The sequence below is a fragment of the Drosophila elegans genome, unplaced genomic scaffold (assembly GCF_018152505.1).
Source record: "Drosophila elegans isolate 14027-0461.03 unplaced genomic scaffold, ASM1815250v1 contig_208, whole genome shotgun sequence".
NCBI classification, from domain to species: Eukaryota; Metazoa; Arthropoda; class Insecta; order Diptera; family Drosophilidae; genus Drosophila; species Drosophila elegans.
This window is the reverse complement of record NW_024545578.1, coordinates 17,579,387-17,607,226: the sequence shown is the minus strand read 5'-3', so window position 1 is coordinate 17,607,226 and position 27,840 is coordinate 17,579,387. Positions and strand designations below refer to the sequence as shown.

The 27,840-nt window shown below is 46.1% G+C and overlaps 4 protein-coding genes across 6 annotated transcripts; 2 read left to right on the top strand and 2 right to left on the bottom strand.

Annotated features, from left to right (window-relative positions):
- Nucleotides 1-434: 434 nt before the first annotated feature.
- Nucleotides 435-15,345, top strand: LOC108142408 (laminin subunit alpha). Its single transcript, XM_017266258.2, has 15 exons — nt 435-876; nt 1,496-1,642; nt 3,104-3,728; nt 3,835-4,044; nt 4,117-4,530; nt 4,596-4,868; nt 5,221-6,073; nt 6,136-6,787; nt 6,850-7,130; nt 7,215-7,443; nt 7,503-7,973; nt 8,034-9,934; nt 10,002-13,193; nt 13,258-13,472; nt 13,537-15,345. The coding sequence occupies exons 1-15, from the start codon at nt 655-657 to the stop codon at nt 14,988-14,990; spliced, it is 11,139 nt and encodes a 3,712-aa protein (XP_017121747.1). The 5' UTR covers nt 435-654; the 3' UTR covers nt 14,991-15,345.
- A 227-nt stretch (nt 15,346-15,572) lies between these two features.
- On the bottom strand, nt 15,573-19,145 carry LOC108142179 (transportin-1-like). The gene is made up of 9 exons (XM_041707912.1): nt 18,888-19,145; nt 18,174-18,833; nt 16,949-18,058; nt 16,717-16,887; nt 16,482-16,653; nt 16,323-16,418; nt 16,183-16,258; nt 15,930-16,104; nt 15,573-15,877 (listed from the first exon to the last, which is right to left on the bottom strand). Exons 1-9 carry the CDS (start codon nt 18,984-18,986, stop codon nt 15,770-15,772), a joined length of 2,667 nt encoding a protein of 888 aa, XP_041563846.1. The 5' UTR covers nt 18,987-19,145; the 3' UTR covers nt 15,573-15,769.
- A 99-nt stretch (nt 19,146-19,244) lies between these two features.
- LOC108142178 (transportin-1) lies at nt 19,245-26,240 on the bottom strand. 3 transcript variants are annotated; one of them, XM_041707911.1, is made up of 10 exons: nt 26,109-26,240; nt 25,597-25,705; nt 24,863-25,534; nt 23,605-24,717; nt 23,373-23,543; nt 23,138-23,309; nt 22,978-23,073; nt 22,594-22,669; nt 22,141-22,315; nt 19,245-22,085 (listed from the first exon to the last, which is right to left on the bottom strand). In XM_041707911.1, the coding sequence occupies exons 2-10, from the start codon at nt 25,693-25,695 to the stop codon at nt 21,978-21,980; spliced, it is 2,682 nt and encodes an 893-aa protein (XP_041563845.1). In that variant the 5' UTR covers nt 25,696-25,705; nt 26,109-26,240; the 3' UTR covers nt 19,245-21,977. The 3 variants fall into 3 exon arrangements, 2 of the variants coding, with proteins under 2 accessions (XP_041563845.1, XP_041563844.1); XM_041707910.1 differs by having other exon boundaries at nt 25,597-25,702; nt 26,109-26,239; XR_005977178.1 differs by lacking the exon at nt 22,594-22,669 and having other exon boundaries at nt 21,982-22,085; nt 25,597-25,702.
- A 547-nt stretch (nt 26,241-26,787) lies between these two features.
- LOC108142384 (splicing factor 3B subunit 6) lies at nt 26,788-27,839 on the top strand. Its single transcript, XM_017266218.2, has 3 exons — nt 26,788-27,000; nt 27,072-27,190; nt 27,256-27,839. Exons 1-3 carry the CDS (start codon nt 26,983-26,985, stop codon nt 27,482-27,484), a joined length of 366 nt encoding a protein of 121 aa, XP_017121707.1. The 5' UTR covers nt 26,788-26,982; the 3' UTR covers nt 27,485-27,839.
- The last annotated feature ends 1 nt before the right edge of the window (nt 27,840 follows it).

Sequence of the window (27,840 nt, the reverse complement as noted above, 5' to 3'; positions counted from 1 at the left end):
TAAAAAAGTGAGAATAGTAATGATTATTTTTGGCCCCTTCTTCTTATCATTATAACGCTTACCTATACATAATTATTACTGGATGGATGTGAGTTTAATTTATCAACAATCAAAGTTAGCGCCCATTACATTTACTACGTGGAGTATTAGGTATATGCATAATTCACTTTTTTAATTATTCATTGCATTTGCAGTGAGAAATATGCAACAAACCAATTTTTTTCTTTATCTTATTTTGTTACGATTGCGAGCCGGCCGGCAAACACACAACAAATAACCAGAGAAATAGAAGTGTACATATGTATGTCGAGAGCAAACCCCAATCGTTCTCTCAGTTATATAAACAGCCGAAGACGAGAACAACCGAAGGCAGCCGAGAAAAGCCGATCGGAAGTCAACATTTTGGGGTCTCGAGGAAAACTTCTCGCTGCAGATCCATCAGTTGCTCGCGAAGAGCCATCCAGTGCGGTTGGATGAGCTCCCCCAAGGAATACGAAAGGAAACAGTGAACAAGAACAAATCAGTGAAGAAAGTGACCAGCAGATAAGAAAGTGAAATACATAAGAGTGAAACGGGAGAGACTGAGATAGAACCGGAAGTGGTCCGAGGAAGGACTGTCGTTATCGCAGTGCGGGTGCTTGGACTCTCGGCACAATGGAGTTCAGAGTGGCCTCCATTTGGATCCTGCTACTGATCCTGGCGATCTCCTATTGCCAGGCAGAACTAACGCCGCCGTATTTCAATCTGGCCACGGGACGAAAGATCTATGCCACGGCCACTTGTGGCCAGGATACAGACGGACCAGAGCTATATTGTAAACTAGTAGGAGCTAATACGGAGCACGATCACATGAACTTTTCGGTCATCCAAGGACAGGTAAATATGATCGACATCCAGCAGCAACGCCCAAAAATCATTCCAGTATACACACAAAATCAGATGGTCTTTGACCGTACACTTGAAAGAACAATAAACTATTATGCAAAAATAAAATAATGAATTTTTAATCAAAGTTTAAGACATAAATTTTGTAATATCCTTTATTTTTATTTTAAAGTTGAGTTTCCAAAGAAGACAAAGATCGTTATTAATTTATTTTAACGATTATAAAAAATGATTTTCGTTCAATAAATGGCTTTTTTTCTCATTCTGTTAAAAATATAGTAAATATTTTATTGTAATTTTTATTATTTAATAAAATGACTAAATATTATATCCAAATGTATTATAAATCGAATTTGTAAAGTTAACCATGAAGAACATTTCTAAAAACACTGTAATCATATATAAAAAAAAATTATAATACCAATTTAAAACCGATTATAAGACGTAAATTGATTTTTTTTTACTTGCAACACGCTATTTTTCTAAGTGTGCACTGCATTTTGACTTCGCCACATGTGTCGAACATTTGAAATGGGACTCTAAAAATAATCTTGACTCGATTTGGTTCTTTCGATCTATTAACTAACATGTGTTCCCTGATGTTATGTAGGTCTGCGACTATTGTAACACCAAGGTGCCGGAGAAGAATCATCCGCCAGAGAACGCGATCGATGGCACCGAGGCCTGGTGGCAGAGTCCTCCGTTGTCCAGGGGCATGAAATTCAATGAAGTCAATTTGACCATCAATTTCGAACAGGTAAGCAACAGAGAGCATAAAAGATACCAAAGGTATGGGAGGGAGATGGTGGATGTGGATGCAACTCGTTTTCGGGTCGGAGCGATGGGATCGTAAAATTTGAAAACAATTTTAATGGGTTTTCATTTCGACGACGACGACACAGCAAAAAACTGAACAAAAAAAAAATGTTGCTGAGGTCGGACATTTGTTGTTGGCCTCTTCCCCTTTGGAGTTGTGGGTTATCAGTATGTCAGCTCCTACATATAATAAAGAGATATGTACGAGCATATATATATACACACACTCTTGAATGGGAAGTCTCGGCTTTCAAACTGCTTAGAAACCGACTCGGAGCATTGACTCTTTCGAGCTGTTCATTCTGAGTTTTAATATTTCTTAGCGATAAAGGCGTATTGTTTAAGGCACCAGCATGCGACATATGTGAATTAAGAGCAGTCTGCTAATCAGCACAAGTCGCAAGAAACTACAGCCTTATCTTCAGTGTGTCTGAAATTGTTCTATAAAAAGTTGGGGGTCGTTTCGCCTACATTCTTATCTCGCTTGCAACGGAAACGGTATAATCCACGAGGTTCCAAAGTTAATTTCGAGAATACTTGCGCTAAGATTTCAACAGCTCAGCATGATCTCATTCTCATTCCGTGGGGGTTTTAATTCTATAGTTGCACTTCTCTTAATTCACAGAATGCAACTGAATATGAGATTTTTGCTTGTATTTAGTTTTCAACTCAAATCCAAAAATTAAACGATACACATTTGAAATAATGTGTAGGAAGAGCTGTATATAACGATGTATGTCTATGCAAAAATTGTATGAACTTCTATACGCAGAAATGTAAACAAATCTGAGCAACCACACTGAGTACATAACATGTGGACTCTTTAAACAGATATGAACGCATGTCTGTATCTTTGTACATATGTGTATCTCCATATCTCTGGGCTTCCTTCAATTGAAGCCAAATTAAAAAGCAAACATAAACCAAGAAAATATAAATAAACGAACAAACATTGGCAGAGTCTACAGCAGAACATTTGGAGTTAATTCCCCCACAGTGATCTCATATTCCCGTCTCGCATTGCCTGTGTGATGGTGTAGTTCGTACATGCCTAAGTGATGTGTACACTCGACTAATAAATTTCAATGAATTTGCTTGTGCGAAATGAATTTTGTGCCTAGACTAAGCCTCCTAAATAGTGGAGAAAAAGCCAAGAAGCAACCGAGTATTTCAGATTCTGCTTACAAATGCTTCAAACATAATAAGTATTCCGTAAAACCCTTTGCCTTCTTGGAAACTGTTACAGATGGATTAGTCTTATGTTGTCGGTTTAGTTGAGTAATGTTACCCCACTTCCATATTAATGAATTGTAAAAGATTCAAAATTTCAGTAAATAAATATTTTATCAAATAAAGTGGTTGGGACATTAATAGCAAGTAAACATTGTGTTTCTCTTACCAGGAATTCCATGTGGCCTATTTGTTCATTCGGATGGGAAATTCCCCTCGTCCGGGCCTCTGGACGCTGGAGAAGTCCACGGATTATGGCAACACCTGGACCCCTTGGCAGCACTTCTCGGATACTCCCGCCGATTGCGAGACCTACTTTGGCAAGGACACGTACAAGCCAATCACCCGCGATGACGACGTCATTTGCACCACGGAATACTCAAAAATTGTGCCGCTAGAGAACGGAGAGATTCCCGTGATGCTGCTGAACGAGCGTCCCAGCTCCACCAACTACTTTAACTCAACTGTGCTCCAGGAATGGACCCGTGCCACCAACGTCAGGATCCGGCTGTTGCGCACAAAGAATCTCTTGGGACATCTGATGTCCGTGGCTCGACAGGATCCCACGGTTACGCGTCGTTATTTCTACTCGATCAAGGACATATCTATTGGCGGAAGGTGCATGTGCAATGGTCATGCCGACACCTGTGACGTCAAGGACCCGAAGAGTCCAGTGCGCATCCTCGCCTGCCGCTGCCAACACCACACTTGCGGCATCCAGTGCAATGAGTGCTGTCCAGGATTCGAGCAGAAGAAATGGCGGCAGAACACCAATGCCCGACCCTTCAACTGCGAACGTGAGTTAATTTTCATTGAGCAGACAATTTAATTAATTTCTGTAAAAAGCTGATAAAAAAAATTGCAATTATAAATTCCCGAATTAAACATTACCCTTCTCTTCAGCTTGCAACTGCCATGGCCACAGCAACGAGTGCAAGTACGATGAGGAAGTGAACCGCAAGGGACTCTCCCTGGACATTCACGGACACTACGATGGAGGTGGCGTTTGCCAGAACTGTCAGCACAACACCGTGGGAATCAACTGCAACAAGTGCAAGCCGAAGTACTACCGACCCAAAGGAAAGCACTGGAACGAGACTGATGTTTGCAGTCGTAAGTGTCACTTTTCTATATGGGAGTTATAAGTAGATATTCATATTTACCATTGCTTTCTTACCCATCCAGCCTGCCAATGTGACTTCTTCTTCTCCACCGGACACTGCGAGGAGGAAACCGGAAACTGTGAGTGCCGTGCCGCCTTCCAGCCGCCGAGCTGCGACTCGTGTGCATACGGATACTACGGATACCCGAACTGCCGGGAGTGCGAGTGCAACCTGAACGGAACCAACGGATACCATTGCGAAGCGGAGAGCGGACAGCAATGTCCTTGCAAGATCAACTTCGCGGGTGCCTACTGTAAGCAGTGCGCCGAGGGATACTACGGATTCCCCGAGTGCAAGGCCTGCGAGTGCAACAAGATCGGCTCGATCTCCAACGACTGCAACATGACCACTGGCGAGTGCAAGTGTCTCACGAACTTCGGTGGCCACAACTGTGAGCGCTGCAAGCACGGATACTTCAACTACCCCACCTGCTCATGTAGGACATTAAATATATTAAACACTGCAAAGTATCTGATCCCGATTCCGACCCCTTCTTTACAGACTGCGACTGCGACAACCAGGGCACGGAGTCGGAAATCTGCAACAAGCAGTCTGGCCAGTGCATCTGCCGCGAGGGCTTCGGGGGTCCGAGATGCGATCAATGCTTGCCGGGATATTACAACTATCCGGACTGCAAGCCCTGCAACTGCTCGACCACAGGCAGCTCGGCGATCACCTGCGACAACACCGGCAAGTGCAACTGCCTGAACAACTTTGCCGGAAAACAATGCACGCTCTGTACTGCCGGCTACTACAGCTATCCGGATTGTCTACGTAAGTAAAAGTTAAACATAAAGTTTAGTTTTTTTTATGCAGACATATAACCATATTCCAAAAAATCAGCTGCATTTTTTAATTTACCCGTTACTGGTAGAGTAAATGGGTTTCGGATTTAATAAGTAGATGCTAGTTGCACGTCCACAAAATCAGTCAAATTATGAGCCTTTTTTTTATTCGGCAGTGTATGTTTACTCGGTCCTATCTTTAAACAAACCGCACCGTTAATAACAATTTAATAGAAAATTTTGGATTTATGTTCGCTGAGTAACCGGGTCACTCGACTATAGAGCTCCTTCTCGTTTTTGTTAATAACATATATGTTTTACTTACCTTGATCAATGTTCAGCATGTCACTGCGACTCCCACGGATCTCAGGGAGTGTCCTGCAACTCGGACGGACAGTGCCTGTGCCAGGCCAACTTCGACGGACGACAGTGCGAGTCCTGCAAGGAGGGCTTCTACAACTTCCCCAGCTGCGAGGACTGCAACTGCGATCCGGCGGGAGTAATCGATAAGTTCGCCGGATGCGGATCGGTGCCCGTGGGAGAGCTGTGCAAGTGCAAGGAGCGAGTCACAGGCAGGATCTGCAATGAGTGCAAGCCCCTGTACTGGAACCTGAACATCAGCAATCCGGAGGGTTGCGAGATTTGCGATTGTTGGACGGATGGTACCATTTCCGCTTTGGATACCTGTACCTCCAAGACCGGACAATGTCCCTGCAAGCCGCATACTCAGGGCAGGCGCTGCCAGGAGTGTCGGGATGGCACCTTCGATCTGGACAGTGCCTCGTTGTTTGGCTGCAAGGACTGCAGTTGCGATGTTGGTGGCTCGTGGCAAAGTGTTTGCGACAAGATCAGCGGCCAGTGCAAATGCCACCCGAGAATCACGGGTCTGGCATGTACCCAGCCTTTGACTACCCACTTCTTCCCAACGCTTCATCAGTTCCAGTATGAATACGAGGATGGTTTGCTGCCCTCGGGCACTCAGGTGCGCTACGATTACGACGAGGAGGCATTCCCCGGATTCAGCAGCAAGGGCTACGTGGTGTTCAATGCCATTCAGAACGAGGTACGCAACGAAATAAACATGTTCAAGTCATCTCTCTACCGGATTGTGCTGCGCTATGTGAATCCCAATGACGATAATGTCACCGCCACCATCTCGATTACTTCGGACAATCCGCTGGAGGTGGATCAACAGTGAGTATATGCTCAGATTTTTGTGTTATTTTGAACTACTCTAACCATTGACCATTAATCAGCGTGAAGGTACTGCTGCAACCCACTTTGGAACCCCAGTTTGTGACCGTTGCGGGTCCCTTGGGCGTAAAACCCTCGGCAATTGTTTTGGATCCGGGTCGTTATGTCTTTACCACCAAGGCCAACAAGAATGTGATGCTAGATTACTTTGTTCTCCTGCCTGCTGCCTATTATGAAGCTGGAATTCTTACCCGTCATATCTCGAATCCCTGTGAACTGGGCAACATGGAGCTGTGCCGCCATTACAAATACGCCTCAGTGGAGGTTTTCGAGCCAGCCGAAACTCCATTTGTTATCGGAGAAAACTCTAAGCCCACCAACCCTGTCGAAGTGTATAGCGATCCGGAACACCTCCAGATTGTCAGCCATGTGGGCGATATTCCCGTGCTGAGCCAGTCGCAAAAGGAGCTGAACTACATAGTAGATGTTCCACGCAGTGGACGATACATCTTCGTGATTGATTACATCAGCGATAGGAATTTCGCCAACAGTTACTATATTAACTTGAAGCTGAAGAACACTCCCGGTTCTGAGACTTCCGTGCTGTTGTATCCGTGCTTGTACTCCACCGTCTGTCGCACTTCGGTCAACGATGATGGTTTGGAGAAGGCCTTCTACATCAGCAAGGAGGATCTGCAGCCAGTCACCATCTATGTGAGTTCTATCTCCAAATGGAATTGTTTGAAAATTTTATAACAATTGTCCCCTACTTTCAGGCCGACATCGATGATGAATCCCGTGTGCCCATCATCTCGGTAACCGCCGTACCCGTGGAGCAATGGTCCATTGACTACATCAACCCAAGCCCCGTCTGTGTGATCCACAACCAGCAGTGTGCCACTCCCAAATTCCACTCCGTTCCCGACTCCAAGAAGATTGAGTTCGAAACTGACCATGAGGATCGCATTGCCACCAACAAGCCACCTTATGCCGCCTTCGATGACCGGGTTAAGCTGGTCCATTTGGACAGTCAAAATGAAGCCACCATCGTGATTGAGTAAGTTTTCGATTTGGATGTTTGATGCCATTTAAATGCTATATACAACACATTTACGATAACATGAACCTTTCCTCATTCTAGATCAAAGGTTGATGCTACGAAACCCAATCTCTTTGTGATCCTCGTGAAGTACTACCAGCCAAACCATCCCAAATACCAGGTGTACTACACATTGACGGCTGGAAAGAATCAATATGATGGCAAGTTCGACATTCAGCACTGCCCCTCGAGTTCCGGATGCCGTGGCGTTATTCGACCCGCCGGAGAGGGTTCGTTCGAGATTGACGACGAGTTCAAGTTCACAATTACTGTGAGTCTTAATAGCAAGCGAATGATAAAAACAAGTTTAAAGGCTCCAAATTCTTTCAGACTGATCGATCCCAGAGCGTTTGGCTGGACTACTTGGTGGTGGTGCCGTTGAAGCAGTATAATGATGACCTCTTGGTGGAGGAGACCTTTGACCAGACCATGGAGTTTATCCAAAACTGCGGCCAGGACCACTTCCACATTACCCACAATGCCAGTGATTTCTGCAAGAAGTCCGTCTTCTCCCTGACGGCAGATTACAACAGTGGAGCACTGCCATGTAATTGCGACTACGCCGGATCCACGAGTTTTGAATGTCATCCGTTTGGCGGTCAATGCCAGTGCAAGCCGAACGTGATTGAGCGCACTTGCGGAGCGTGTAAGAGTAGGTACTACGGATTCCCCGACTGCAAGCCATGCGAGTGCCCGAGTAGCGCTATGTGCGAGCCATCCACCGGAGAATGCATGTGTCCCCCGAATGTCATCGGGGATTTGTGCGAGAAGTGCGCCCCGAACACATACGGATTCCATCAGGTGAGAGGCGTAAACTAAAATGTAGTTTCACCCATTAATATATTTAACTGAAACCACCAGGTGATCGGCTGCGAAGAGTGTGGATGCAACCATATGGGCATTGCCAACGGAAATACGCAGTGCGACCTGTTCAACGGAACCTGCGAGTGCCGTGACAATATCGAAGGAAGGGCCTGCGATGTTTGCTCTCACGGATACTTTAACTTCCCGCACTGCGAAAAGTGCAGTTGCCACAAGCCCGGAACCGAACTGGAGGTATGCGACAAGGTCGATGGCACCTGCTTCTGCAAAAAGAACGTGGTCGGAGTTGATTGTGATCAGTGTGTGGAAGGGACATACAACCTGCAGGACTCGAATCCAGAGGGTTGCACCACTTGCTTCTGTTTTGGCAAGACCTCGCGATGTGACAGTGCCTATCTCAGGGTCTACAATGTGAGTCTGCTGAAGCAGGTGTCTATCAGTACGCCGGAATTCCGTGAGGAAAGTATCAAGTTTGAAATGTGGCCAGTGCCTACGGAGGAGATTCTTCTAAATGAGACCACGCTGAAGGCAGACTTTACACTGCGGGAGGTCAGTGATGAACGACCCGCCTACTTTGGAGTACTGGACTACCTTCTCAACCAGAACAGCCATATATCTTCTTACGGCGGAGACTTGGCTTACACACTACATTTCACCTCTGGCTTTGATGGCAAATACATCGTAGCTCCGGATGTCATTTTGTTCAGTGAACACAACGTCCTGGTGCACCAGAGCTATGAACAGCCCACTAGGAATGAGCCTTTCAGCAACCGCATCCATATAGTGGAGTCGAACTTCCAAACGGTTTCCGGAAAACCTGTTTCTCGAGCTGATTTTATGATGGTTCTGCGAGATCTTAAGTCAATCTTTATTAGGGCCAACTACTGGGAACAGACCTTGGTGGCTCACTTGGCAGATGTGTACCTAACCCTAGCCGATGAAGATGCGGATGGCACTGGTGAGTACCAATTCCTGGCCGTGGAGCGTTGCTCCTGTCCACCAGGCTACTCCGGGCACTCTTGCGAGGATTGTGCTCCGGGCTACTACCGAGATCCCAGCGGTCCCTACGGCGGTTACTGCATTCCCTGCGATTGCAACGGTCACACGGAGACCTGTGACTGTGCCACCGGAATTTGCACAAATTGCCAGCATGGAACTCAGGGTGACCACTGCGAGCAGTGTGTGTCTGGGTACTACGGAAACGCCACCAACGGATCACCCGGAGATTGCATGATCTGCGCCTGTCCTCTACCCTTTGACTCGAACAACTTTGCCACCAGTTGTGAGATCTCCGAGAGTGGAAACGAAATTCATTGTGAGTGCAAGCCAGGTTACACAGGACCCCGTTGCGAGTCCTGCGCAAATGGATTCTACGGACAGCCAGAGAACATGGGAGAGGTGTGCAAGCCGTGCGAGTGCTCTGGGAACATCAACCCAGAGGATCAGGGATCTTGCGACACGAGGACTGGTGAATGCTTGCGCTGCTTGAATAACACCTTCGGAGCTGCCTGTAATCTGTGTGCTCCGGGTTTCTACGGTGATGCTATTAAGCTAAAGAACTGCCAGAGCTGTGACTGCGACGACCTGGGCACCCAGGAGTGCGATCCTTATGTGGGCGTCTGCACCTGTCATGAGAATGTTATCGGCGAGCGCTGCGATCAGTGCAAGCCGGATCACTACGGATTTGAGTCAGGAGTTGGATGCCGCGCATGCGATTGCGGTCCCGCTTCCAATTCGACGCAGTGCGACAAGCACACGGGTCATTGTGCCTGCAAATCCGGCGTGACGGGACGACAGTGCGATCGTTGTGCCGTGGACCATTGGAACTACGAGAAGGAAGGTTGCACTCCGTGCAACTGCAACCAGGGTTACTCGCGAGGATTCGGCTGCAATCCGGAAACGGGCAAGTGCCAGTGCCTGCCTGGCGTCATTGGAGATAGGTAACATTATTTTTGAATTCTAGATACCGAGATTTTCGTTTTCCTAACTTGATTTATTCGATTCCAGATGCGACGCCTGTCCGAATCGCTGGGTGCTGATCAAGGACGAGGGTTGCCAGGAATGCAACAATTGTCACCATGCCCTCCTGGATGTCACCGATCGGATGCGCTACCAGATCGACAACGTCCTTGCCGATTTCAATAGTGTCACCCTTGCCTTCTTCACCAGTCAGAAACTGAACTATTACGACCAGCTGGCCGACGAACTGGAGCCCAAGGTTAAGCTCCTGGATAACAACAGCGTGGATCTTAATCCCTTCAAAAAGGCCAACAGCGAACTGGAGGCGGATGCCAAGGCCTACGCCAAGCAGGTCAACCAGACTCTGGCGAATGCTGTGGACATACGCGAGCGATCGAGCAGCACTTTGGGTAACATCACAGTCGCCTACGATGATGCGTTTAAGAGTGCCCAGCAGGCCAGGGAGGCCATCACCTCGGTAGAGGCTTTGTCCAAGAATCTCGAGGCAGCAGCGAGTACCAAGATTGATGCTGCCCTAGAGCAAGCTCAGCACATTGTGGGAGAAATCAACGCCACTAGCATTGAAGTGACACCCAACAAACAGATCCTGGAGAAGGCTCGGAAACTCTATGAGGAAGTCAACACTTTGGTGATGCCCATCAAGGATCAAAACAAGACCCTGAATGCCCTGAAGAATGACATCGGAGAGTTCAGTGATCATCTGGAGGATCTCTTCAACTGGAGCGAGGAATCCCAGGCCAAGTCCGCCGACGTGGAGCGCAGAAATGTGGCCAATCAGAAGACCTTTGACAACTCCAAATTCGACACCGTCTCGGAGCAAAAGAAACAGGCAGAAAAGAACATCAACGACGCGGGCAATTACCTGATCAATGGGGATCTTACTCTCAGTCAGATCAACCAGAAGTTGGATAGCTTGAGGGATGCTCTGGGTGACCTGACCTCGGTGAACAAGAATGTGGACGAAGAGTTGCCACTGAGGGAGGAGCAGCACAATGAGGCGGAGGCACTCACCGATCAGGCAGAGCAGCGGGCGGCCGAGTTGGCTGTCAAGGCGCAGGATCTGGCTGTCCAGTATACCGACATGACCGCCAGTGCTGAGCCGGCTATCAAAGCAGCCACTGCCTACTCCGGAATCGTGGAGGCCGTCGATGCTGCCCAGAAATTCAGCCAGGATGCCATTGCAGCGGCCGGCAGTGCCACCCAAATTACAGATGGCATTGAGGAAAGAGCTCACCTGGCAGACACTGGATCAGCTGATCTTCTTCAAAGAGCCCGTCAGTCTCTCCAGAAAGTACAAGACGACCTTGAGCCACGTCTCAACGGATCAGCTGGCAAAGTCCAAAAGATCTCCGCCGTAAACAATGCCACCGAACAGCAGCTGAAGGACATCAACATTCTGATCGGCCAGCTGCCAGCCGAATCCCAACGGGACATGTGGAAGAGCTCGAATGCCAATGCCAGTGACGCTCTGGAGATTCTGAAGAATGTCCTAGAGATACTCGAGCCAGTGAGTGCCCAAACACCCAAAGAGCTCGAGAAGGCACACGGCATCAATAGGGATCTGGATCTGACCAACAAGGACATCTCGCAGGCCAACAATCAGCTGGATAACGTCGAGGGCTTCGTCTCGAAGCTCAACGAACTGGCGGAGGACGTCGAGGATCAGCAACAGCGGGTGGGTGAACAAACCCTGCAGCTGGGCCAGGAAATAGAGAATCTGAAGGCCCAGGTGGAGGCCGCTCGCCAATTGGCCAACAGCATCAAGGTGGGCGTCAAGTTCAAGCCGAGCACCATCCTCGAGCTGAAGACGCCGGAGAAGGCCAAGCTGCTGGCCACTCGCACCAATCTCTCCACCTACTTCCGCACTACCGAGCCATCCGGTTTCCTTTTGTACCTGGGCAATGACAACAAGACCGCCCAGAAGAACAACGACTTTGTGGCGGTGGAGATCGTGAACGGGTACCCGATCCTCACCATAGATTTGGGCAATGGTCCGGAGCGTATCACCAGCGACAAGTACGTGGCGGATGGCCAGTGGTATCAGGCGGTGGTGGATCGTATGGGTCCGAATGCCAAGCTCACGATTAGGGAACAACTGGCCAACGGTGAGGTGGTCGAGCACAGCAAGTCTGGTTATCTCGAGGGATCTCAGAATATCCTCCATGTGGATAAGAACAGTCGCCTATTTGTGGGCGGCTATCCGGCTGCTTCGGACTTCAATGCACCCGCCGACTTGACCACCAACTCCTTCAGTGGCGACATTGAGGATCTTAAGATCGGCGACGAGAGCGTGGGACTGTGGAACTTTGTTTATGGCGACGATAACCAGGAGGGCGCCCGAGAGCGTGACGTGCTGCTCGAGAAGAAGAAACCGGTTACGGGTCTGCGCTTCAAGGGCAATGGCTACGTGCAGCTGAACGCCACCTCAAACTTTAAGACCCGCTCCAGCATCCAGTTCAGCTTCAAGGCGGACAAGGACACGGCCAACGGACTGCTCTTCTTCTACGGAAGAGACAAGCACTACATGAGCATCGAGATGATCGACGGTGCCATCTACTTCAACATTAGCCTGGGGGCGGGTGGAGGCGTTATTGCCGGCAGCCAGGATCGCTACAATGACAATCAATGGCACAAGGTCCAGGCGGTGCGGGAAAATCGGGACGGCCTTCTGAAGGTGGACGATGTAGTGATATCGCAGTCAAATGCTCCATCGCAAGCGGACTTGGAGTTGCCCAAGCTCAGGAGATTGTACTTCGGTGGCCATCCGAGACGACTGAACAACTCGATCAGCTTGCAGCCCAACTTCGATGGTTGCATCGACAATGTGGTGATCAATGGAGGAGTTGTGGACCTAACGGAGTATGTAACTGGTGGCGGAGTGGAGGAAGGCTGTCCGGCAAAGTACTCCACCGTGGTATCGTATGCTCCGCATGAGTACGGCTTCCTGCGCATGAACAACATCGTCTCAAACAATAATCTGCATGTGGTGCTGCGTTTTAAGACCAGCCAACCGAATGGCGTGCTTTTCTATGCCGCCAGCCATGACCAGAGCTCTAATATCGGACTAAGTCTGGACGAAGGATTGCTCAAGCTGAACAGCATGGGCAGCCAGTTGGTGATTGACGATCGACTCCTAAACGATGGCGAGGATCATGTGGTTACGGTGCAGCACACCCAGGGTGAACTGCGTCTCTCCGTCGACGATATGGAGACCAAGAGGTGGGTTGAACGAAAGCAAATCGCTGATCTCGTATTAACCTTTATTATTTTTATTTCCCTAAAGACTTGGATCTCCGCAACCGCTGATTCTGGATGGTGGCGACATCTTCTTCGCTGGACTGCCGGATAACTATCGGACGCCCAGAAACGCATTGGCCTCGTTGGCCTACTTTGTCGGCTGCATCAGCGATGTAACCGTGAACGAGGAGATCATTAACTTTGCCAACAGCGCTGAGAAGAAGAACGGCAACATCAACAGCTGTCCCCCGCATGTACTAGGTGAGATTTGCCTATGCCTGAGATCCATATGAACCACTCAATAAACTCGTCCATTTCATTCCAGCCTACGAGCCCAGTCTTGTGCCCAGCTACTATCCCAGTGGAGCCAATGAGGTGGAGTCTCCGTGGGCAAACCCCGAACCCCTTCCCCCACTCAAGCCAGTCATTGAGGCCACAGAGCCACCGACAACGCCTACCACCACAACAACTACAACGACCAGCACAACAACCACATCGACCACCACAACAACGACGACGACAACAACCCAGTCACCGATTTTCCCTGATGAGGACAAGGATGTGGATATTAAATTGCCACAGAAGACTTTAACCACCCGGCCTCCCGCCAAGCTGAATCTTCCCAGTGATGAGCGCTGCAAGTTGCCGGAGCAGCCGAACTTCGATGTGGACTTCGTCGAAGCTGGCTACCGTTTCTACGGACTGCGGGAGCAACGCCTGGAGATCAACTCACTGCCAGTGAAGTTGCGCCGCCACCATGACATGAGCATCTCCTTCCGCACGGAGCGACCCAACGGCCTGCTTATCTTCGCCGGAAGCAAGCAGCGCGATGACTTCATAGCCGTCTATCTCCTGAACGGACAGGTGACGTACGAACTCCGAGTGGGAGCCTTGCTGCGGGCAAAGATCACCAGTGAGGCGGTATTGAATGATGGCTCCTGGCACACCGTGGAGGCGTTGCGCTCTGGCCGCAAGGTCAGCCTGCTTATCGATAAGCTGGAGCAGCCGGGATCCGTGGATCTGAATGCGGAGAGGAGTCCACCGGTGCTGGCGGTCGAGATGCCTATCTACGTGGGCGGCGTCAACAAATTCCTGGAGACGGACGTTAAGAACCTCACCGGCTTCGACACCGATGTACCCTTCTACAACGGCTGCCTCAAGGACATCAAGTTCGATGGCGTCGAACTGGAGACACTGCCGGAGGAGTTCGGAGTGGTTCCGTGCTCGGAACAGGTGGAGCGCGGATTGTTCTTCAACAACCAGAAGGCGTATGTCAAACTCTTCGAACACTTCGATGTCGGCACAGAAATGAAAATCAGCTTTGATTTCCGACCGAGGGACCCCAACGGTCTGCTCTTCTCCGTGCACGGCAAGAGCTCCTATGCCATCCTCGAGCTGGTGGACAACACCCTGTTCTTCACCGTGAAGACCGATCTGAAGAACATTGTGACGACCAACTATAAGCTGCCCAACAACGAAAGCTTTTGCGATGGAAAGACACGCAACGTCCAGGCCATTAAGTCCAAGTTTGTGATCAACATAGCCGTGGACTTTATAAGTTCCAATCCGGGCGTGGGCGGCGAAGGATCGGTCGTTACTAAGACAAACCGTCCGTTGTTCTTGGGAGGTCACTTGAACTTCCAAAGGGCACCGGGCATCAAGACCAAAAAGTCCTTTAAGGGATGCATCAGCAAGGTGGAGGTCAACCAAAAGATGATCAATATTACGCCCAATAAGGTCATCGGCGATATATGGCAGGGTGTCTGCCCGCTTAACTAGTGATGAAAACCGGAAAGACTAACGGACACATGATTCATTTCGACAAAGACTACGGAAAACTGCCAGGAAAAAGCCAAAGTTGCCGAAAACCGCAATTAAAAGGACAACGAACGAACAAATTCTAAACGATCAAGATCGACAGGCCATGGAAAAGTCTGGGGTCCCAAAGATAATGGATCCTTAGCAAAGATGCCAGTCGTATATTTCTTATTCATTTAAGCCAAACAATGTGCCAATCTATTGAAACCATTTACATATGTTATTTCTTAATTCCTTTTTAAACTCTTAAAGTTGAACTTTCAAATTTGTAATTTCGTCGAACCAATAAATATAAAAACATTTTATCGAATTAAAAGTCTGTGTTTTCTGAGTTTTATTGCTTTAAGTTTTTCGCTCTTAATTGGCAAGCAGAATCGTAGTTACCTCTCCTTTGACCAGGATCTTCTTATATTTGCCTTACGGAAACAGAGTTAAATGCTTGTATTAACGTAAACAAAACAAAAAAATAAATTATTTTATTGTCATAAGTTTTATTACAAATTTTCATACATACGTGAATATTTTAAAAAACTAGAAAAAACTAATGGTTCAAAAATCTTTTTGGTTTTTCGTTCGAATTTGTTTTTCAATCATTTTTTTTTCTTCACATAGCTTGGATTTCAATGAAACCGTAAAGGATCATCAAAGAATGATGACCTACACAAGCTGATGAATAAGGCGACCAAGTAATATAGCTAGATTGTTACTACTTGGCTTACTATTTTATAGCTTGTTGGACCTTAGATGTTGTATAAAGTGGCCAAGCGCTCGGTTAGAGTTGGCGAAGATTCATTTAAAAAATGTCGCCAGTATTCCTCACCCACTTGGCTTTTGAAGCCAATAAGAAGCTGAAGTTATCAACTATGTAAGAAAATAAGTACACAGTAATCTAAGCGTTACCTTTTGAGTCATCTGGTGCAGATCCTGTGGTGGATTCACCCACGAGGCGATGGCATCGCAGAAGAATATGAAGTCAGCCATCACGCCAGCAGGATTCACCTCGATCACATGACACATTCCACGGAAGGCAGAGCTCTTCTCATCACTGTCTCGTATTAGACGCAGCGTGGTGCACCTTAATTTTTTTTGCAAAAAAAATGTATATAACAATAGAGCAATTTTAATTAAAAGTAAAAATATATATATTACACACCACTGTCTCACAAATTGGGGCAAATAGGGAGCCAATTCAAAAGGACACACATAACCAAGACGACCGATCGTTATCCCTAAGCCGCAAAAATAAGCACGAATAAATAAATTTAACAAGAAATAATCAGCCAAACGTCTTACCTGCATTCTCCAGCAGCTTCTTGGACGTGTTCGGGCGGTTGATAATAGTTAACAGGTCGCTGAGTACAAGGCCAATGTACTGTTTGGTCTCCTCACCTTTTAAGAAATGCACAATTTACCCCATAAAAAAGTTACTTTGTCAAAGACTATAATACTCACCCAATTTCATACAAATCTCGCCTATGGCCCAGGTGGCATTGTTGCACACAGAAATGAAGTCGGGATTTAGATTTTGACCCAAGATGGGAAAGAACTCGGCCATGAAGGGATGCACATGGGGGAAGCAGGCTTTTGTTAGATCACCCAGCAGAGCAAACGACGATTGGCGCACCTTAAATGATACAATTGCATTGTAACGCAACCGTAAGAAGAGTAGGTTTCCAAGGGAACTTACCTCCGGCAGAACGTCCTGCATGCATTGGTAGAGCAGATGCATGATGTTGCTATTGGCCACCAGCGTCTCAATGTGGCGATCCAAGCCCTCGGCCAAGCCAGACAGCAGATCTAGAGCAACAATCATGCGCTCCTTGTCGGGGTGATCGTACGTTTGGTTTTGTTTGCACAACTAGAGGATGATAAAGAAGAGGTCATTTTCATAGTCCTGTTTTCACAACACTCATTCATACCATTTCCTGGTTGATGGTCTGCTCAATCAGCGAGATGCACCTCCGGTAGACTGGGTCGCAGTATGGCAGAAAACCGGACTGCAAAGCAGTAGCGATGCTCGATAAGCACTCCAGCAGCGGGAACAGGTCTTTGTCGTCGTCCTTAAGCAGATTCCACTTGTCGATTAGCGGCGGCATAAGGATGTCTATATACTGCGGCTTGTTTAGGTGGTGGCCTACGGAATCGGCCAAAGTACCCACTGCATCATATAGGATCAGCAGGTTCTTGTGCTGATACTTTGAGAAAGCAAAGACGAGCGTCTTTAGTATGTACTCCAAGTAGGGCACCAGTTCCGTGCAGGCTTCTTCCTCCAGAGTGGCAAAGGCCGAACAGGCGGCCTCCTGGACGCGCTTGTTGGAGTCCAGAATGCGTTTCAGCAGCTCCTCCATCAGCGGCTTCAAGTACTGGTCGTGCGGCTGGTTGACCACCCAATTGGCGTACCGTGAGAGCGTCCAGCAGGTGATTGAGCGCACCAGGGCTTTCTTGTCGGACAGGCAGCTAATGAGGTAGGGAATCAGCTCTGGTAGGTGCTGGATCATTCCCTGCATGCAGCCCTCCGCGATGGCGCCCAGGGCCAGGACACCGCTCTCCTTGATCACCCACTCCTGGTGAAAGAGCGTTTCTTTCAAGATGGGAAGCACGACGGGCAGGCAATCCTCACGGAACACATTGGCCAGCACATCAAGGGCGGCAGCGCTGCACTTGCGCAGGTTCCATTCCGATAGCGAACTATCGTCGTCCAATCCATCGTCAAAATCGTCATCGTCATCCTCGCCTGCTGCTCCAGCGCCCGCCTCTTGAGTACTCTTGATCGTGTGAGCGCGGGACTTGTGGAATCGCGGGCGAATGTCCTCCTCTCGGTCCGGCACCATGTCATCCTCCTCTACGTTGTCCTTGAAAATCGAGTCGACCTCCGAGTAGCGCCCCGCACACACAAGAACTGGGAGTAACTGCCACAAAATGGGAGCTAGAACATCCTTGCAGATGCCCAGGTCCGCCAGAGACAGCCAGAACTCGGTGGCCGCTAAGGCAACGGCTTCATCGGAGTCCTTGGTACGCAACAACATGTACTGAAAATGAGTGGATTTCGTTAAATGCTAAGGTCTTAAAAACATTATATTGATCGTGTTGTAGTATCAGTATTTCGAAGTATTATTCTCAACGTTTTTCTTCCACAAATCTTACCTCTAGAATCTGCGACATGTGCGGTACCAGGCAATCCATGTGGACTTCCAGCAGCCTTACAAACGCGTAACACACCTTCTGCTGCAACATGGGATCGTCATCACCGGACAGAAGGAACAGGTTGTGAATGAAGCTGTCTATATTCAGCATCAAGGCCTGTGATTTGATTATAATGAACGGGTTGATGCAGGCAATGGCGTGGGAGCGGATCTTGGGGCTGCTATGCTTGAAATACTGCAGGAACTTGGGAATCATAATGCTAAGTGCCATGAAGTCCAGGATCCCGGCGGAATCCTCACAGATGTTCTGCAGGGCACTGAAGGCGCCCTCGCACACATTGTAGTCTTGGGCATCGAGCATCTCGCAGAGCGAGGGTAGCAGCTGCGGCCAGTTGTGCAGGCCGCCGTTGCTGGCGATGGTGGTGATTAGGATGCCTACGGTGGCACGGATCAAAGGCGAGGAGTCGCCGACCGCCTGCAGACACTCGTGTTTAATGTACTCTATTATCTCCGGCTGCAGGAGATTGTAGTGCTCGAGGACATTTTTCTTGAGAATCAGGCCACTCATTGAGCGCGTAGACTCGTCCTCCGTCTTCAGCTTAGTCAGCACGTAGATCAGATAGTGGTTGAAGTCTGGATAGCGATTGCATTCCTCCAGTGTCTGTGGAGCAAAGCAATTGTGGATTGCAAAGCAGTTGGGGCTTTTATTACTCACCATTTGTACCGCCATCTGAGTGCCTGTGTCCGGCGATTGTGACTTTCTAAGGATCAGTATGAGCTGCTGCAGACCTTCTTCCTGTGGTTCCCATCTCATTTTGTTGCTGCTGCGAGTTATCGGCTGGTTTAAGTGTAAAACAGTAGAGTAGGGTTAATGTCCTCTTATGGAGAAACATTTGGGTAATGGAGAGTGACACTCAGTTCGGGGCCAGCTACTCATACAAGCGAATCATATATATATACGAGCTCGATTAAAGTAAACGCCTTCATTTTCTATTGAAAGCATGTTTTAAATAAATAGCGCACCGCCATACTCTATTTTACTTACTTAATTTGTATCCCATTCAAACTGTAGTTTTATTGATGGTAATGTTATACATACATATTTATTCATATATATACTTTCAATTTACACAAATCCTGATAGTTGAATTTTGAAATGGAGTTTTAGTTAAACAAATATTTAAACTCCAGAAGAATAATCTCTAGTTGCCAATATGCTGAACACATATATAGCTAGAGTTAGGGATTATACATATTTGCATGTACTTCATATATGTGTATGTTTTTAATGTGTATAGGCGCGTATATTGTATATTCAATTTTGTTAGACATTTGCAGACCTTTTTCAACCGTTAGTCGATTTAATTTAAAAGGATTAGAGGATATGAACCTATCAGAGGTGTGTGCTCGATAAACTGTAGGTATTACAAGTTGTGTGTGAAGGGATACAATTCAAAATATAATAACTAGGCTTGGTCTTGAGTGACTTAAAGAATCAACGGATGTGAAACATTTTCATCTTATAAAGGACTAAAAATAGTTGTATTTTTCATGATTTTTATTACATACACACGATATTAATGTAATAAGTAAGAAATTAAAATTTCCTTATGCTGCACAAATCTTGTTTGATTTCCTGTTTTTGTTACGTTTTTCTTTGAATTTATTTCATTCCCTAACTTGACCTAACATTTAAATTATTTGTAGTTCCCTACTCTTTTTATTTGGTTTGCCCTATCATAGAGAAAATAATATTTAAAACAAAACCCTATTCTGCATAAAATCTATAAATATATTTTATATAGTTGTATATGTGTGGTGTGTATATGTTCAATGTTGTGTGTGTGTGTAGTTGTAGTGTTGCTTCTGTTTTTTTATTCTTTTTTTTTCTTTGTTTACTGCTTAAACGCTAATCACTAAGATCACCCGAGAGAGATACAAACGCACGCGAACGCGACCGGATTCCGCGATGAATCCGGATTAAGGTACAACGAAATCACGATTTTCCATTTTAGTTTAGTTTCAGTTTTAGCAATTGCTTTACTTTGCTTTAGTTAGACCGTATTATAAATATCAAGTATTGCGATTATTATTTGGGACTCGGGGGCGAAAGTCCCTTATTGTTAGTTTTTAGACTGTTTGAGTTTAACGCGACGCGAACGAACGACCCGAAGTTACTTTATTATCACACGTTCCCCCATTTTGTAAACGAAATAAAAACACAAACGTAAACACGGTTTGCATAATTTCATAATACTATTACTTAGATTTACTTGGTTATCTTCTTGCATCATAATCTTCCTTTTGTTTTTTGTGTTTGACTGAGTTTGGTTTTCCCTAGTTTTATTTTTCGTATTTTTTTTAGTTGTTCCGCGACAATTTCAAAGACTTTTGTTTCCATTTAGTAGTACACTTTACACCTAATCGTATAATCGTAAAAAAATTTGTTCTGTACATAGATCATAAAATATAAAGGTTACGCAAAGCACGAGCCTGTACAAATTATAACAAAGTTTGAAAAAAATAATAATAGTTAATTAATTACACTTGTCCCTATACCAAAAAAAAATTATATAATAATACTTTAAAAAGTGATCAGTCAATGGTTGCTTTTGTATTCAGTTAAAGGATTTGCACAAAAATAATATACTCAACGAAATCCTAATCTCAATTTTATATATTTTTCCCTATTTACTTTTCGCTCTCACAATGCGTAAAAAAACACCTAATTTTGTATAGCATATGAATATCATGTAGTGTATAAGTAAATTTGTATCAGTAACAGTTGCAATATTATCATTATCCTTGTATTATTTTCTTTCATTTTTTCAATTTTTCTTTACCCGACGAGATACCACGAACGACGATTACGATTACGAACGAACGAGCGACGAAAATACGCGAACGCGAAACCGTAAGAACCCGAAACGCGACGATTTTTCTCCGATTCTTTATTTAATATTATTTAAGTGCTGAATGTGTTGGGTTCACTTGTGAAATTCAAATTAGCTGTTGATGAATGCTTTCTATGGTTTTTGAACGGAGTTTTTGTTGAACATCAGTCTTTGTTTGATTTGTAACATTTTCTTCAGCTGAAGCTTTTCAGATACACTTTTTCATGTGCACTTGAATCCATTTTTCCATTTCTGTTCTTTGGATTTCACAATTGGCCCAACACTTTCATTATTCAACGATTTAGTTAAGCATATTTTAGAATTACCGCGACACGAACCCGCAATATCATTTAGTTTCGACGATTTTTTAATTTTTTTTTATTACCTATGAGAAACACCCGTGTGTTCAGCATATTCAATTCTATTTTCGTTTTTGGGCTGGGTCTGAGTGTATTAAAGGTTTGGGCATGTCTACTTTAGCACTGACTCCGGTTAAGTACGGCCGGAACACATCATTTTGGGTATTTTCTACTGAGTTCTCTGCATAATATTGGCATTTAATATGCTTTAAGCGGACAGACAGACAGACTGCCTAAAGAGGTTCTACAGATCTAAGACCCTCTAGTTTGATTTCGAATATACGTGAATCTTCTCTATTAGATTTATCGATATATGTATGTGGTTATAAGTCTGGCTATGCAGTTGTTTGCTTGTTTTTTTTTTTTTGTTTTTTTTTTAGCTTAAATTTCAATGTTAACGTAACATTCGAACAGCATCGAATCGAATAACTTAAGGAGGCTAAAGATTAAGACGACACGCTTACTACGCATAATTGTACATAATTGTCTAGTTAAGATGTTGCTGCTTGGCTGGCTATTGGGTGCAGGTGGGTGTATAATAGCTTGGCTGGCCTAGATGTTGTACATGGTGGCCAGGCGCTCGGCCAGAGTTGGCGGGAATTGCTCCACAAAACGACGCCAGTTTTCTTCACCCACTTGGGTCTTAAAGCCGTGTAGAATCTATAACATTCAACGAATTAGATACAGAGAGGTAAGCTAGACTCTTTAAGGTTACCTTTTGAATCATCTGGTGCAGGTCTTGTGGTGGATTAACCCACGAGGCGATGGCATCGCAAAAGAATATGAAATCGGGCACTACGCCAGCTGGGTTCACCGTGATCATATGACACATTCCACGGAAGGCAGAGTCCTTTTCATCATTGTCTCGTATGTGACGCAGCGATGTGCACCTTCATTTTTTGTAAAGAGTATTAAAATGACATTTCAACAAAAAACAAATAGAATTAGCAAGCTCCAGCAAACACTAAAGTTTAAAAGCAAATTTGAAATTCCATTTAAATGATGTTGAAGAAATTGTTTAAATGATGTGTAATGAGATAAAGAGATGAAAGAAGGGTGTGCGTTTAGGTTTCAGTGTTTAAGCGTAATTTGAGTTACGGCACGGGAAGGATAGATAAGGGAATAGAAAGAAAGAATAAGCTAGTTAAATATAAATCGTGTTACACACCACTGTCGTACAAATTCGGGCAAAAAAGGAGCCACTTCAACTGGGCACACATAACCTAGACGACCGATTGTTATTGCTAAAAGAACAGAAGAAATAAGAATAAATAAATTAACTGAATAAATCAATATTACACGTAGTACGCTTTGATTGATTGCTACACTCGAATCGAATATCAATTGCGATTCTCGGCTATCTATCTATGCATGTTGTATGGGAATGAGGTTCGATTTCATTTTGTTGCTGCTCATGCAACAAGTAACACAAATTAAAACAGAAACAAAGTTCCAGAGATCCACATACACGCATACATTCAGAATCATATAAAATATATATCTTAGACAGTCCGTGATATTCGATAGGCTTCAATCAGCCCAAACGTCTTACCTGTATTCTCCAGCAGCGTCTTGGGCGTGTTCGGGCGGTTGATAATGATGAATAGGTCGCTGAGTACAAGACGTATGTACTGTTTGGTCTCCTCACCTTTAAAGCAATGTACAATTTACTCCATAAAAAAAGATACTTTGTTGAAGACTTTAATACTCACCCAATTTCATACAAATCTCGCCTATGGCCCAGGTGGCATTATTGCACACAGAAATGAAGTCGGGATTTAAATTTTGACCCAAGATGGGAAAGAACTCGGCCATGAAGGGATGCACATGGGGGAAGCAGGCTTTTGTTAGATCACCCAGTAGAGCAAACGACGATTGGCGCACCTTAAATGACACAATTGCATTGTAACGCAACCGTAAGAAGAGTAGGTTTCCAAGGGAACTTACCTCCGGCAGAACGTCCTGCATGCATTGGTAGAGCAGATGCATGATGTTGCTATTGGCCACCAGCGTCTCAATGTGGCGATCCAAGCCCTCGGCCAAGCCAGACAGCAGATCTAGAGCAACAATCATGCGCTCCTTGTCGGGGTGATCGTACGTTTGGTTTTGTTTGCACAACTAGAGGATGATAAAGAAGAGGTCATTTTCATAGTCCTGTTTTCACAACACTCATTCATACCATTTCCTGGTTGATGGTCTGCTCAATCAGCGAGATGCACCTCCGGTAGACTGGGTCGCAGTATGGCAGAAAACCGGACTGCAAAGCAGTAGCGATGCTCGATAAGCACTCCAGCAGCGGGAACAGGTCTTTGTCGTCGTCCTTAAGCAGATTCCACTTGTCGATTAGCGGCGGCATAAGGATGTCTATATACTGCGGCTTGTTTAGGTGGTGGCCTACGGAATCGGCCAAAGTACCCACTGCATCATATAGGATCAGCAGGTTCTTGTGCTGATACTTTGAGAAAGCAAAGACGAGCGTCTTTAGTATGTACTCCAAGTAGGGCACCAGTTCCGTGCAGGCTTCTTCCTCCAGAGTGGCAAAGGCCGAACAGGCGGCCTCCTGGACGCGCTTGTTGGAGTCCAGAATGCGTTTCAGCAGCTCCTCCATCAGCGGCTTCAAGTACTGGTCGTGCGGCTGGTTGACCACCCAATTGGCGTACCGTGAGAGCGTCCAGCAGGTGATTGAGCGCACCAGGGCTTTCTTGTCGGACAGGCAGCTAATGAGGTAGGGAATCAGCTCTGGTAGGTGCTGGATCATTCCCTGCATGCAGCCCTCCGCGATGGCGCCCAGGGCCAGGACACCGCTCTCCTTGATCACCCACTCCTGGTGAAAGAGCGTTTCTTTCAAGATGGGAAGCACGACGGGCAGGCAATCCTCACGGAACACATTGGCCAGCACATCAAGGGCGGCAGCGCTGCACTTGCGCAGGTTCCATTCCGATAGCGAACTATCGTCGTCCAATCCATCGTCAAAATCGTCATCGTCATCCTCGCCTACTGCTCCAGCGCCCGCCTCTTGAGTACTCTTGATCGTGTGAGCGCGGGACTTGTGGAATCGCGGGCGAATGTCCTCCTCTCGATCCGGCACCATGTCATCCTCCTCTACGTTACCCTTGAGAAGAATAATGTCAACCTCTGAGTAGCGCATTCCACGCACAAGAACTGGAGCTAACTGTGACAAATAGGGAGCAAGCACATCTTTGCAGATGCTCTGCTCAGCTAGCGACAACCAAAACTCGGAGGCCTCTAAGGCCACGCCCTCATCAGAGTCCTGTGTACGCAAGAGCATGTACTGGAAAGTGTATAAAATAGCCGAAATTACTATTTTGTTATTGGTAAATACTAAATAAAAAGGGACTAAAATAAATAAATAAATAAAACTATGTTGTTCAGTCAGAGCTAACAATAATGAAAATCAACTAATCCAAATATCTTACCTCAATGATTTGCGACATGTGGGGCATTAGGCGGTCCATGCGTACCTCCAGCAGCATGACCAAACCGTGGCAGACGTTCTTCCGTACCTCGTGATCCTCATCTGAGGACAGGTGAAAGAGGTTTTCAATAAAGCTGTCTATGTTTAGCATCAGGGCCTGTGATCTATTTATGATGAACTGATTGATGCAGGCAATGGCGTGGGAGCGGATCTTGGGGCTGCTATGTTTGAAATACTGCAGGAACTTGGGAATCATAACGTTCAGCGGCCTGTTGAGCGCCGCGGAGTCCAGGATCTCGGCGGAGTCCTCACAGATCTTCTGCAGCGCACTGAAGGCGCCCTCGCACACATTGTAGTCTTGGGCATCGAGCATCTCGCAGAGAGAGGGCAGAAGCTGTGGCCAGTTCTGCAGGCCGCCATTGCTAGCGATGGTGGTGATTAGGATGCCTACGGTGGCCCGGATCAAAGGCGAGGAGTCGCCGACCGCCTGCAGACACTCGTGTTTGATGTACTCCACGATCTCCGGTTGCAGGTTGCTGCCGTGCATGCGGATGTTGTTCTTGAGGATCAGGCCGCTGAGTGAGCGCGTGGGCTCATCCTCTGTCTTCAGCTTGGTCAGCACATAGATGAGATAGTTGTTGAAGTCTGGATAGCGATTGAATTCCTCTAGTTTCTGTAGAGCAAGACGGGAAAGTGTGGATTGAATTGCTAAATAACTGGGGCTTTATTACAAACCATCTGTACTGCCATTTGAGTGGCTGTGTCCGGTGACTGCGACTCCTTGAGGATCGCTATGATCTGCTGCAGACCTTCTCCTTGCGGTTCCCACGTCATTTTGCTGCTGCTAGGGGAGATCGAATGGGTTTTAGTTTTGAGTAGTGAATTAGGGTTAATGCCCTCGCAGGGGTGCAAATGGGTGAGAAAGAGAGGGTGAGAGAGACACTGCGTTCGAGGCCACTTACGCACACTAGCGCACTTCGCACCCACACTCGCGCACGGACATCTGCTGATGTGATATATACGTGTTCTGAGCGATTTCCCTTTGGCAATTAATGGGTTTACGGCGGACGGCGGGAGATGAAAGATATTGCCCCGCGAGGGACGTGCGACTTCCTGCCCAGAACCCAGACAGAGAAAAACCCGAACCGAACCCGCCTACCACCGCCATGTTCCTTGGCAATCGGTTACCCAGCCGAAAAACGCTTTTCCGCGAAACGCCTTGGACTACTCTTACACCCCGTACTTACCTTTGGGTGGTGGCTGTGCTTTAAAACTAGTTAGGTTGGAATTATCTTGAGCTTTCCTACAAATTTTCTCTTTTTTCACCTTTTCTTCGCACAATTAGCTGAGTTTTGTACTAGAGGTGGAGAAATATCGATGGAAACATCGAAATCATCGATAACCGCGAACATCGATATTTCTCCACCTCTGCCTTTCTGTTGTTAAGGATGGGAACGTGCCAGTAGAGCACTTGATATAAATAATTTGTATATAATTGTCAGTTTTTCAATATTTTTTATTTATTGAATATTTTAAAAAGTTTGTTTAGGTATATAAATATATAATTAAACAATTGTTAGCTCAATAAAAAGAGTTGAAAACAAAAGGAATAAATAAATAATAATAAGACAATGTGAGATCTTCTAGTGCTACTATTACTCCATTCGATTTTAATTTTACAAAATAGTTAGACTTATTGCTAATTTTTTAAAATTTTTATAAATGTTTTAGCCCAACAACAAACAGTTAAAACATAAGAAGCTCAAACTGATTTTTTAAATGGGAAACGTTAAATTTAATGATTTTACTCTCAATAATCATGACGTGACACGAAATTTTTAATATCGATATAAAAAACCCATCTCTATATGCTGGCAGCTACGGTAACACTCACAGAATCCCCAGAAATGCGGCCACACATTTACTAACTTAGAGTGCCCGCATACGCCACCCTGGTCAATTTTGTTTGGGAGAGGGACAGACAGAGGAGTCATTAATTTTAAACAAAGGACCACGCTTCAGGACATTCATCCCGGATCGGACAAAGCCGCGACTCGCTTTCTCCAGGGCCGAGTGAAAGTTTCTCGCCTTGTCGCAGTTTAACATCCGAAGCGACCAGACATGAACAAGCGCAACCATGTGAGAAGAAAACTACGATGCCGCAGACAAAGTAAATGGATTGAATATGTGCAAATTAATTTCTTTTGCAGATCCGTCTGCCGCCAGAGGTAAATCGTCTGCTGTACGTGCGCAACCTGCCGTACAAAATCACCTCGGACGAGATGTACGACATATTCGGAAAATTCGGGGCCATTCGACAAATACGCGTGTAAGTTAACCGAAGTCTGCCTGATGCCGTGAATCCTCTCAAGAAATCACCGTATCCTTTAACAGGGGCAACACTCCGGAAACGCGCGGCACCGCCTTTGTCGTCTACGAGGACATTTTCGATGCCAAGAACGCCTGCGACCATTTATCCGGCTTCAATGTGTGCAATCGCTATCTGGTGGTGCTCTACTACCAATCCAACAAGGCCTTCAAGCGCGTGGACATGGACAAGAAGCAGGAGGAGCTGAACAACATCAAGGCCAAATACAATCTGAAGACGCCGGAGGCTCCTTAGAACCCCCTGACGACGCGGCAGGCGGGGATGGGCCGGATCGGCATGATGGGCCCCACCAGCTGACGCCCCACTTCCACCAACCATTTTCCATTGTTTAGAGAACTTCTCGCTCTCCTTATATGTATACCAAATTTTTGCTATCTACTTGTAGATTTTTTTGATCGCATTTTGTATCATTTGAATCTAATCATTATCATCCATCCATCACTCCATCTATCATATGAACGGCCGGAGATCTCGCAACCATTTGCGGTTCGTATACGGCTGTTTGCAATCATTTGACGACATAAAGACACTCTCTCATCAAAATAACAAGCAAGTTAAAGTAAAAATAAAAAAAAAATCGCAAACACTAG

Bases quoted from the DNA above. Each gene is read 5' to 3' on its own strand.
- LOC108142384 (XM_017266218.2), top strand. The intron at 27,191-27,255 runs GTAAGTTAACCG...ATCCTTTAACAG, and splicing joins GCCATTCGACAAATACGCGT to GGGCAACACTCCGGAAACGC.
- LOC108142178 (XM_041707911.1), bottom strand. From the start codon at position 25,695: ATGACGTGGGAACCGCAAGGAGAAGGTCTGCAGCAGATCATAGCGATC. The intron at 24,718-24,862 runs GTAAGATATTTG...TACACTTTCCAG, and splicing joins ACATGTCGCAAATCATTGAG to TACATGCTCTTGCGTACACA. The intron at 22,086-22,140 runs GTAACCTTAAAG...TGAATGTTATAG, and splicing joins TGCACCAGATGATTCAAAAG to ATTCTACACGGCTTTAAGAC.
- LOC108142179 (XM_041707912.1), bottom strand. From the start codon at position 18,986: ATGAGATGGGAACCACAGGAAGAAGGTCTGCAGCAGCTCATACTGATC. The intron at 16,888-16,948 runs GTATGAATGAGT...ATCATCCTCTAG, and splicing joins AGACCATCAACCAGGAAATG to TTGTGCAAACAAAACCAAAC. The intron at 16,419-16,481 runs GTGAGTATTATA...ATTTCTTAAAAG, and splicing joins CGAGATTTGTATGAAATTGG to GTGAGGAGACCAAACAGTAC.
- LOC108142408 (XM_017266258.2), top strand. From the start codon at position 655: ATGGAGTTCAGAGTGGCCTCCATTTGGATCCTGCTACTGATCCTGGCG. The intron at 877-1,495 runs GTAAATATGATC...GATGTTATGTAG, and splicing joins TTTCGGTCATCCAAGGACAG to GTCTGCGACTATTGTAACAC. The intron at 7,974-8,033 runs GTGAGAGGCGTA...TGAAACCACCAG, and splicing joins ACACATACGGATTCCATCAG to GTGATCGGCTGCGAAGAGTG.